Source organism: Vipera berus (genome assembly GCF_964194415.1).
Source record: "Vipera berus genome assembly, chromosome: W".
NCBI lineage: Eukaryota > Metazoa > Chordata > Lepidosauria > Squamata > Viperidae > Vipera > Vipera berus.
This window is the reverse complement of record NC_138210.1, coordinates 33,409,006-33,421,577: the sequence shown is the minus strand read 5'-3', so window position 1 is coordinate 33,421,577 and position 12,572 is coordinate 33,409,006. Positions and strand designations below refer to the sequence as shown.

Below are 12,572 nucleotides of genomic sequence, written 5' to 3'. Positions count from 1 at the left end.
CCGTCCTCTATCTGGACCGAGATGCCCTACGCACAGTCACCCATGCGCTCGGGACCTCCCGGCTAGACTACTGCAACGCTCTCTACATGGGACTGCCTTTGAGGACCACTCGGAGGCTTCAACTGGTGCAGAATGCAGCCGCGTGAGTTGTTATGGGAGTTTCCCGATACTCCTGTGCAACACCTCTTCTCCGTGAGCTGCATTGGCTTCCGGTTACCCTCCGGGTGAGATTCAAGGTGCTGGTAATGACCTATAAAGCCCTAAATGGCTTGGGTATGGATTATCTAAGGGAACACCCGCTGCTGGCATCAACTTCCCATCGTCCTGTGCGCTCCCACAGGGAGGGCCTTCTCAGGGTACCGCTGGTTAAGGAATGCCGGCGGGTTATTCCCAGGGGAAGGGTGTTCTCTGTGGGCGTGCCGGCCCTATGGAACCAACTTCCCACGGAACTCAGGACTGCCCCCGACCTTCGCTCATTTCGCCGGGACTTGAAAACCTGGTTCTACGAGCTGTTTGGCCCAGACTGAGGGGTTTTAATTTAATTTAATTTAATTGGGTTTTAGTTTAACTTCAGGGACTGTAATTTAATTAATAGTTTTAATTGATTTTAATTTTGTACACTATGTATTTTAATTTCCCTGTAAACCGCCCTGAGTCCTACGGGAATAGGGCGGTATATAAATTTAAATAATAAATAAATAAATAATAAATGATGGTTTTCTGCACAACTGTCAGGTCAGCAGTCTTCCCCATGATTGTGATTCCTACTGAACCAGAGAGAGACCATTTAAAGGCTCAGGAACCCTTTGCAGGTGTTATGGCTTAATTAGCTGATTAGAGTGGGACACTTTGAGCCTAGAATATTGCACCTTTTCACAATATTCTAATTCTCTGAGATTGTGGATTTGGGGTTTTCATGAGCTGTACGCCATAATCATCACAATTATGACAAATCACGGCTTGAACTATCTTGCTTTGCATGTAATGAGTCTATCTCATATATTAGTTTCCCCTTTTAAGTTGCATTACTGAAATAAATGAACTTTTGCACGATATTCTAATTTTTCGAGTTTCACCTGTATGAAAACCTTTTCCTTCAGTTTAATCCACCCTTTACTCCTGCAGACAGGACAAACTGATAACTTTTGAAACTTATCTTCATAACTTCCTATCATCTCCTATGTATGTGAAGAGCTGAATAGAGGGGTATGACCATAGTAGGGCTGATGGGACAAGCCCACCAACACCAAAATCGTTTGGACCAGGATTTGATGACAGATGACATGTGAAGATACTGATGATGTCAGCATACAGGTAGTCCTTGACTTACAACCATAATAGAGCCTGCCCCTTATGGTTGTAAGTTGTGACAGTCATAAAGCAGGTCACTATGTGACCAGACCAAATTTTACAATGTTTTTTGTGGCAGTTGTTAAGCAAACATGGTGGTCATTAAGCAAACCCATTGTTAACTATGGGACATTTTTTCTGAAGACAGGAAGTAAATGCTGGTTTTCTGTAAAAACATTGTAAATCCTGGTTACATGACAGTAGGACACTGCAAAAGGCTGTAAATGTGAGTGAGATGCCAAATGCCTGAAATGTGTTCATGTGAACATGGGGCAAGGGCAGCCATTGGAACTGGGTCATAAGTATCTTTTGGGGTCCATTATAACTTTAAATAGTCACTAAGCTGAGGACTACCTGTATACTGTATTCCTATGTCTTCTTAACAATGAGCCAAAATGGTTCTAATAGTGAGAAAAGAGGAATGAAAGGAGAAATTCTCTGGAAGTTCAAAACTTCACAACCAAATAACCAAATTCCTCCATCTTTTCACGGCTTACCATCTTTTGCTTACCTCTGAAAACATGGGCAGTTTTTTGGCAAAATCCACCACACGGGTGATGGCAGGGGTGATGATCTTCGTAAACTCACTGAATGCCTCCAAGTCTACTTTGTCCCCATCAGGCATGGAGGCCATTGGTGACTGACCAATATCTTCAGGCTATTAGTGGGAGGAAGAAGTAGAATTAAAACTGCAGAGAACTGACTCAGGATACCCCAACAGGAAATTTATCATCCAACCCCAAAATTGGAAACATAACTCTTATCTGTCAGCAGAATGGGACAACTTGGCACAGCCGGATTGCCGTAGCTGGGTCACCACCACCGGGTTGCCACCACCAGCTTGCTGCAGGACAACTCATCGCTGGCAACATGCCATGGGAGAATGCTGGAGGCGAGGGGAACCTCCTCCTCTCTCACTCTCCCTTGCCTTGGGACAACTCACTGTGGGAGAATGCCAGAGGCAAGGGTAACCTCCACTCTCTCCTTCCCTCCCTCCTTGATCTGGCTTACCCCCTCACCAATACCCCTTGAACTCTGTAGCAGAAACTCCTGTGCACCGAAAAGTGTGTGACTCTCTCCCAAGTGATCTTTTTTCTGGTGGTGGTGGGGAGTCCTTCTTCCCCTCCCCGCTTTGTCCTCCCTGATTTTTTTCCTCAGTCGGAGCTACAGAGAAGGAGGAAGATGTTCCCCTCGCCTCCAGCATTCTCCCTCAGTGGGTTGTCCCATGGTGAGTTGCCCGCGTTCAGTTGTCCTGTAGCAAGGCATCCAGGGCAAGGCAGTGGTTGGCGAGCTGGCAGTGGAGAGTTGTCCTAGACCCTGTCAGTATCTTTTCCTTCTCTCAACTTCTTTACAAGACAATCTCTTTATATTTCATAGCCTTTCTACAATTAAAATCAAAATAATATCACCTTATTAAAATATTTTAATAAACATAATATTTATTATTTAAATATATTTTATTTAAAAATCTTTAAAACCATTATTAGCAATTTAAAAGACTAGTTTTAACAGATATCACTCTGCTACCACACTGTGCAAAGGTCAATACAGGTAGTCTTTGGCTTATGACCACAATTGAGTCCAAAATTTCAGTTGCTAAGCAAGGCAGTAAAGTGAGTTTCCCCCCATTTTATGAACTTTTTTGCCACAGTTTTGAAGTCACTTTTTTCAGTGCCATTGTAACTTCAGTCACTAAACAAATGGTTGTAAATCGAGGGGTACTTGTTTAAATTTCTTTCTTATATATTTATTTATGTTTCACATTTCTGAACCACCCGTCTCCCTCAAAGAGGGACTCTGGGTGGTGTACAATAAAACATCAAAACATAAATCAGTATATAAAAATTAAAATGTCACTTCCAGGTGGCAAGGCTCCATTGATGGCGGTCATTTTTGACTGTCAGCCCCGCTGTTCCGTTTAAACTGCGAAAACAGCGACGATCAGCTGTTTCGCGGTTTGGGAATCCCCCCTTCGGGAGAAGAGAGGGGTATGAGTATTCAGGTAAGAGGTAGAGCTCCCCTAGACCCCCAGAACTTAATCTGGGGGTTGAAGGGTGAGAGCTCCCTCAGAGCCTGAATTAACTCCGGACTCAGGACTCTTCTGTTTCAAGGCTTTGAAACAGAACAGGACGCTGCAACCATCCCTGCTTTCAACATTGTATTTTGGATTACTTGGACGCAGGCAGACCTGAGCGGGAGAATACAGAAACAGCAAGTATATGATCTTTAACTCCGGTTTAACTTAAAAGAAGGGGAGGAAGATGGCGCCGGAATAACTTCTGAGAGAAAGCGTGAAGTACAAAGAACAAGGAAAATAAAATAAAAGCAAGGGGGAAGACAGAAAGTGGATTTTTAAAAGTTGTAAAAGACTTTGTCTAAAACATTTGAAGTTGGCTTAAAGGTGATTTAAGAGACTTGGCTATTTGACAGTAAAGCAACAAAGTTGCAATTAGTGCGGAAAAGTGAAAGTGAGAAACGAAAGTTAATTGGGTGTTAAAATGGCTTCCAAACCACCTAGATTTTTCGTCTCTAAAAGTACAGGGGCATCACCAGTTCAACAATCTGGACTTCAATCACTGATGCCACCCCCTGCAGCATCTGCACCCACATTAACATTGAAAGATTTACAAGATGCTCTAAAACTCCAATCTGAGCAAATATCTGAGCAAGTGGCAGAGCTTATTAATGAGAAAAATAAAGAAACACGAGAGGATATTTTGCTGGCATTTCAGGGACTGACAGTTTGTATTCAGAATCTGGATGATCGTGTGGAAGAAGTTAATCAAAATAATTTGATATTGGAAGCCAAAGTCAGTGAAGCTGAGAATAAAATGGAAAAAATCGATGATGAGATGGTGATGATACAATATAGAGACATGGAGTTTGCTTTGAGGATTAGATGTCTGAAAGAAAATCCACAAGAAAATTTGGAAGAAATAGTGGCAAAAGCTGTGGCGCCTATTTTGGGTTGGCGAGTTGAAGATGTTATATTGGAAATAGATAAAATATTTCGCATCAACTCTTGGATTGCTAGGCAAAGAAAATTGCCAAGGGATGTGGTTGTTTATTTTACAAAGAGAACGATCAGAAATGTGATTATTCAAGCTTTTTATAACAACAGATTTAAAGTGGCTGATCAAGAGGTTTTAATTCTGAAAGAAATCTCACCAAAAACTTTAAGAAGGAAAGAATTTGTTCTTTTGGCAGATGAATTAAAAAAATGACAGATTCAGTTTAGATGGGAGATACCAACCGGGATAGTGGTGAAATATGTTGGTACAAGGTATTGTCTTAATACAGTTCTTAAGGCACGAGACTTTTATTGCAATATACTGAAGGCAGGCTCACCGCCATCCCCAGAAATTAAAAGGAGAGAGGAAAAAGAAGTGTGACAGACACAATTGGAAGGTACACAGCGAGATGAAGAAATCACCTCGCTGATTTCAAAAGAAGTACAGCAAACTTTGGAAATTGTGCAGCCCTTGGTCCCATTAGAAGATCCAAGGGCTCAAAGAGTGACACGAGCTGCAACTAGACGCAAGGAGCAACAACAACAACAGAAACAATATTCTACAATTACAACTCAAGAATCTACTAATACAGAAGCAGTGGGAGGAGCGAGACCAAAGAAGCAGATGTTTGTGAATCTGCAAGATACGCTCCGAAAGCTTCAAGTCGCAAAAGATGGCGACAAAGTTTCTGACATGGAATGTTAATGGTTTAAATTCACCGCAAAAGAGAAAGAAAATATTTCAGTACTTGAAACAATTTAAAAATGATATTATATGCTTGCAGGAAACACATATTCGTGTAGCTGATCAAAAATATTTGATAAACTCTAGATTGGGTATACAGTTTATTGCATCTGCTCCAAAAAAGAAAAATGGTGTAGTCATTTATGTGAAGAAGAATCTGACAGCCAATCTAATTGAAGCAGATAAACAAGGAAGATATGTTATAATTGAACTCTTAATAGAAGGACAGAAAATACTTTTAATTGGACTATATGCACCTAACCAATTTTATAAACTTCTACATAACAAAATAATTCAATGGGATTATAAATTGTGTATTTTAATGGGAGACTGGAATGGAGTGCTGGATACACAAAAAGATAAAAAGGACCTTTTAAAAGTACTCCAAATCACGCTAGATTGCCTAAATCCTTTTTTGACATGACAGACGATTTGGAACTGAGAGATGTTTGGAGAGAACGAAACATGGATGAAAGAGATTTTTCTTTTTTTTCTGATAGACATCAATCCTTTTCTAGGATTGATTTTGTATTAATTACTAATGATTTTTTTTCTAGGGTCAAGAAGATCAAGATATGTCCAAGAACCTTATCAGACCACAGTCCAGTATGGAAGGAATAGGACAAGGGGAAGGGAGATAGGAGATCTTGGAGGTTAAATGAAAACTTGTTTAGATACGAAGAAAATTTGGAAGAATGTAAAAAACAAATGAAAGATTTTTTGTTATAAATATGCATAAGGGTACACCCATTGAAATGGTTTGGGATGCAAGCAAAGCTTATATGAGAGGAGTGTTAATATATTTGAATAATAAATATAGACGTAGATTGGAATATAAGCGTAAAGAATTAGAGGAGGAAATAAAGATGAAAGAGAAGGCTTTTATTTTGGATTCATCTAATAAAAGGTTGAAAGAAGCAATTAATTTGTTAAGAGGGCAGTTTGATATGCTGATGGCAGATCAGGTGGCAACCAATTTACGATATGTCAAACATAATACTTTTTATAATGCTAATAAGCCAGGTAGATGGTTAGCTTATTTGTTAAGGAAAAAACAAAAATCACGTAACATAGATAAGATAGAATATAAGGGTAAAGAGGTGTTTCAGCAAAATGTTATTAAAAAGGCTTTTAGTGAATTTTATTCTAAATTATATGCAAGGGATATAACTCAAGGTTTAGATATAGACAGGTATTTACAAGAAGTGAATATTCCTATACTTACACAGGAGCAGAGGGAAGGGATGAACCAACCAATAACTGCTGAAGAAATTATTTTAGCAATTAAACAATTAAAAGTGGGTAAATTTTATTTTTTATTTTTTTATTTTAATTCCATTTATATCCTGCCCTTCTCCGAAGACTCAGGGCGGCTTACAAGCTTAGCAGTAGCCTTCATTCTATGTATATGCCTGCTTATTAGGGCTTTCACACACACACCAAGCGGCATTATTACAAAGTCAGCTTAATTGCCCCCAACAATCTGGGTCCTCATTTTACCTACCTCGGAAGGATGGAAGGCTGAGTCAACCCTGAGCCTGGTGGGATGCGAACCTGCACTAATTGCAGGCAGCTGGTGTTGCTTAAGGAGGCATTAGCCCACTGCTCCACCAAGGCTGGAACACACACGGTTTGACAGCCATTTATTATAAAAATTTACAATTAGAGTTGGTGGAACCTTTAAAAGAATTATTTAGGACAATTCAATCTGGAGGGGAAGTGCCTCCATCATGGAGAACAGCATTCATATCGTTGATTCCAAAGGAAGATCAAGATCTTACCCAACCAAAAAATTATAGACCTATATCGCTCTTAAATACAGATTATAAGATATTTGCAAAGATCTTAGCAAATAGATTAATGAAGGTTATGCAGCAAATGATTTATAGTGATCAAACAGGATTTATAAGTGGTAGACAAACGAAGAGTAATGTGAGACATATTGTAAACCTATTAGAATATTTGGAAAGAAATAATCAAGTCCCTGCAGCGCTTATTTTCTTGGATGCTGAAAAGGCGTTTGATCAATTGAATTGGCAATTTTTATTTAAAGTTTTAGAGAAGATGGAGTTTGGTGATAAGTTTTTCAACCTCTCAGGGCAATATATCAGAAACAAACAGCTCAAATAATAATTAATGGTAGATTAACAGAAGCTTGCAAAATTGAAAAGGGTACAAGACAGGGATGTCCGTTGTCACCATTGCTGTTTGTTTTAACATTGGAAATATTATTGATTAAGATACGTGATTCAAAGAAAATAAAGGGAATTAAAATAAAAGATCAAGATTATAGATTGAGAGCGTTTGCAGATGACTTGGTTATTACATTAGCTCAACCGATTCATTTGGTTCTAGATTTAATGGAAATAATTTTGCAATATGGACAAGTTTCTGGATTTAAGGTTAATAGACAAAAAACTAGAATTCTGTCTAAAAATATGACTATGGAACAAAAGGTAGTTTTAGAAAAATTAACAGGATTTGAAATAGCTAAAAAGATTAAATATTTGGGGGTATATCTTACACAGTTAAACATGAAATTATATAAAAATAATTATGAATTGTTATGGTTAAAATACAAAAAGAATTATATAGTTGGAGGAAACTACAATTGTCTTTATTGGGAAGAATTGCAGCAGTTAAAATGAATGTTTTACCAAAAATTTTATTTTTGTTTCAAATGATACCTATACTTAAAAAAGATTCAAATTTGGAAGAATGGCAGAAAGGCATTAATAAATTTATTTGGGCAGGGAAAAGACCGAGAGTAAAACTCAAGATAATGCAAGATATACGTGAAAGAGGTGGTCTTAAATTGCCCAACTTTAAATTATATTATGAAGCTGCGGTTTTATCATCAATTAGTAATTGGTTTAATTTAACAGAAGGAAGATTATTGAATATTGAGGGACATGATTTATTATATGGATGGCATGCATATTTATTGTATGATAAAAAGGTGGATAATATCTTTAAGACACATATATTAGGGTATGCCCTGTTGCGAGTTTGGAAAAAATATCGCTACAAGTTAAATTATAAAATGGTTTTCCAGTAGCGCTGCCGCACCGAATGGCAGCGTTTCAGAAGCCGCCCGATGTTGGGAAGCGTTAGAGCGCTCGGGGACAGTGAACATCAGCTTTCTTGGGGTGCCGAAGTCTCTCCCTCAGGAAAAGAGGGAGAGACGAGCTTGTCTGGGTAGAGGTAGAGCTCCCCTGTGATTCCCTCAACCAGTTTGGGGGTTAACGGGGTGAGATCCCTCAGAGCCCAGGCTTTCTCCGCTCCCAGGACGCTTTCGCTCCATAAGGGAGTGGAACTAGACGCGACAACTACATCTGCTGCTTAGATGGGACTGTGAGTATTTTTTCTTTAAGAAGCAGGCAGAGCGAAACAGGAGGATTTGAATTTTCAAGTTGGATTTTAACTTTAACTCAGACTCATTATCTTCTTCAAGTTTTAAGCTGTTGGAAATGGAGTAAAAATGGCGCTGGAATGTTGCTTTCTTGTATGAACTGACAGTTTTGGAAAGTTGCTACATTTTGCAACATAGCAAGAGATACAATTTGCAATTGATTCTAACCAATACCGGATTTTGTGTATTTGAGAGCTTGCCTTTTTTTTTACTGAAGGATAAGGAACTTTGGGAGAAAAACTTTTATTTTTTTTCTCCCTTCTTTTTTTTTGAACTTTGATTCTGCTGGAAGAAAGAGGAAATCGAAACCTAAGAGATGGCTGCAAGGCGTGGGGGAGGCCCTACAATTTCTAAAAGTGCAATTTCTTCACCCGTACCACAAGCTGCAGGGCAAACTACAATGAAACCTACAGCACAACCACCTTCCCCCCCACCACCTGCATTTACATTGGCAGATATTCAGCAAGTTGTGATGCAATCAACGCAAGTATTACAGCAAGAAATAAAGGAAACAAAGGAAGAATTTGTTAATCAAAACAAGCAGATGAGGGAGGATATAGTGCTTGCACTTCAGGGCTTGGCTGCACATATTGAACGCCTGGATGTTCGTGTGGATTCAGTGATGGAGTATGTTGAGAATTTGGAAAATAAAATTATCAGTGTTGAACAGAAAGTAGACAGAGCAGAGATTAAAATTGACAGAACAGAAGATGAAGTCACCATTTCACAATATAGAGACATGGAGTTTGCATTGCATATAAGAGGTTTGAAAGAGAACCCTAAAGAAGATTTGGAATGGGAAGTGGTGCAAGCAGTGGCTCCTGTCTTGAAATGTGAACCTGAAGAATTAGTTAAAGAGATGGATAAGACATTTAGGGTTCATTCCTGGATTGCCAGACAGAAAAATTTACCTACAGATGTAGTGATTTACTTCTCCAGGAGGTCAATTAGAAATTCAATTATCCAGGCTTTTTACTGGGAAAGATTCCAAATTGCAGACCAAGATATTATAATTTTAAAGGAGATACCCCCAAAAATTCTTAGAAAAAGGAAAGACTTCGCCTTTCTGTCTGATGAGCTTAAGAAGCGACAAATTCAGTTTAGATGGGAAATACCCATTGGAATTGTGGTGAATAATGCAGGGACGAGGTATAGGCTGAACACAATTTTAAAAGCAAAAGATTTTTATACTAAGGTCCTTAAAGCAGGCTCACCACCGTCTCCTCGAGTTAAAAGACAGGAAGATAAACAACTGAGTGAAGGGGCAATGTCACTGCCTCTTGAGGAGATGCGGCAGGCTGAGACTATGGAGCAGAGTTTGGCGTTAAAGGAAGACCCGAAAGAACAGAGGATGACTAGGGCTGCATACAAGCGTAAGGAAAAAGAGCAAAAACAGAAGCTTGTATCTGGTTTAACTACACAAGATGTGGCTGTTTCAGAGCCTGTGGGAAGAGCACGCCCGAAGAGAGCAACAGGTGATCTTCAGGTTATGTTCCAAAGGCTCCTGGTCACCAGAGATGGTGAAGTTCTTGACATGGAATGTTAATGGCTTAAACTCACCACAGAAAAGAAAGAAAGTATTTTATTATTTGAAACAACATAAAAATGACATTGTTTGCTTACAAGAGACTCATATTGCATTAAAGGACCAAAAGTATTTGGTTAATTCCCGGTTGGGAACACATTTTGCAGCTTTTGCTCCGGACAAGAAGGCTGGAGTGGTTATTTATTTAAGAAAAGATTTTTTGGCTAGATTAATTGAATCGGACAAACAAGGGAGATATGTTAGTATTGAATTGATGTTACAAGGAAAGAAAGTTCTTCTTATTGGATTATATGCTCCAAATCAACAACAGCAAAAGTTTTTTAAATTTTTACATCAAAGACTAATTGAATTGGATTACAAATCTGTTATTATGATGGGGGACTGGAATGGAGTTTTGAACTCATCTGAAGACAAGAAGGGATCTTTTAAAAACCCTTCTAATTATTCGAAACTGCCCAAAGCCTTTTTTGATTTGAAGGAGGATCTGGAGCTAAGAGATGTATGGCGGGAAAGGAATATGAAAGACAGAGATTTAACTTTTTTTTCGGATAGACATAAATCTTTCACTAGGATTGATTTTATTTTAATTACTACTGATTTTTTCTCTAGGGTTAAGAATGTTAAGATTTTTCCTAGGACATTGTCGGATCATAGTTTTGTTTGGTTGGAGTTTTTTGCTGAAGATGGTAATAGAAGATCCTGGAGATTGAATGAAAATTTATTTACAAATGAGGTGTTCTTGCAGAAATGTAGAGAACGTGTGAAAGAATTTTTTGTTATAAATATGCATAAAGGTATATCGATGGGAATGGTTTGGGATGCTAGTAAAGCTTATATGAGAGGGGTCTTGATTTATATGAATAATGCTTATAGGCATAAGCAAATGCAAAAACGTAAAGATCTTGAGGAAGAGATTAAATCTAAGGAGAAAGATTTTATTTTGAATCCATTGGATAATAATTTAAGGACCTCGATACATTTATTGAAAGAACAATTTAGCATGCTAATGGCTGACCAAGTAGCAACTAATTTGCGTTATGCTAGGCATAATACTTTTTGTTGTGATTCAGGGTCAGCCTGTGGGTTCGGCAGTTGGGTCGGACGAATCAGAGGAGGAGGGGGGTGTTGAAGACCTTGCTGAGGGGGTTGAAGATCTTGCTGATGATAGCCCTCAGGCAGGCCCCTCCCACTTGGTCACCATGGAGACCCAGCTGTGTGAGCCTGACAGTGTGGATGAAGATGACCCACAGCTGGCCCGGTTCAAGGACGCCCGATGCAGGAGGCAGTCAAGTAGGAGTAAACAGAGGAAGGCAATGGGGCTTCTCGGAAGGAGGCAAAGAGAAGCCACGCCCTGAACTCTTTATAAGGGGAATGTGTGGGGAGGGCTGGTTTGCTGAAAGCAACCGCTCGGATAGTGTTTCAAAGCTCCTGTATCTTGGTTCGTGTCTTGTTTGTTTTTGTAGTAATAAATTTGGCAGACGTAATTCCAGCCTCTTGCCGTTTGTAAAGGGGTTGCCTTTTCTGCAGGGCCGGTAGCAGGCTGGTACAGAACACTTTTTGTAATGCTAATAAGTCTGGTAGGTGGTTGGCTTACCAATTAAGGAAGAAACAGAAATTACGTACTATAGATAAAATAGAATATAAAGGAAAACATGTTTATCAACAAAAGTTGATTAAGAGGAGTTTTTTAGATTTTTATTCGAAATTATATTCTAGAGAAAATATACAAGCTTTAGATATAGATAAATATTTACAGGAAGCACATTTTCCTAGACTCTCAAAAGAACAACAACTTGAGATGAATCGCTTAATAACATCAGAGGAAATCTCTTTAGCTATTAAACAGTTGAAAGTGGGCAAGGCCCTGGGAACAGATGGATTAACAACAATTTATTATAAAATGTTGTTGGTTGAAATGATTGAACCTTTAAAGATATTGTTTAATGAAATTCAGACTGGAGGAGCAGTTCCTCCATCTTGGAGGACAGCCTTTGTATCATTGATTCCAAAGGAGGATCAAGACCTTACTCAACCTAAAAATTATAGACCTATATCACTTTTGAATACAGATTATAAGATCTTTGCTAAAGTATTGGCTAACAGATTAATGCAAGTTTTAAAGCAAATGATTCATAGTGATCAATCGGGATTTATATCTGGAAGGTATATGAAATATAATGTAAGACAAATTGTAAATTTGCTTGAATATTTGGATAAGAACAACCAAGTCCCTGCAGCATTGATATTTTTGGATGCAGAAAAAGCTTTTGATCAATTGAATTGGCAATTCTTATTGAGAGTTGTTTGTTGAGGAAATGAATTTTGGAGAAGGATTCTTACATTCTATTAAAGCTATATATCAACAACAAACTGCACAAATTATAATTAATGGGGGGTTAACAGAGACGTTTAAAATTGAAAAAGGTACAAGACAGGGATGCCCCCTATCACCATTGTTGTTTGTTTTAACGTTAGAGATTTTATTAATTAAAATTCAAGAGTCCTCTAT

General features: G+C 38.5%; 1 protein-coding gene across 1 annotated transcript in view; it reads right to left on the bottom strand.

The window, feature by feature from the left end:
* Positions 1–12,572, bottom strand: part of LOC308676567 (thyroid hormone receptor alpha-like) — a 367,592-nt gene that overhangs the window by 16,562 nt on the left and 338,458 nt on the right. Inside the window, exon 7 of the mRNA XM_081342444.1 lies at positions 1,862–2,008. Within this exon, the coding sequence (XP_081198570.1) occupies positions 1,862–2,008 (147 nt within the window). The remainder of the gene's footprint in view (positions 1–1,861; positions 2,009–12,572) is intronic.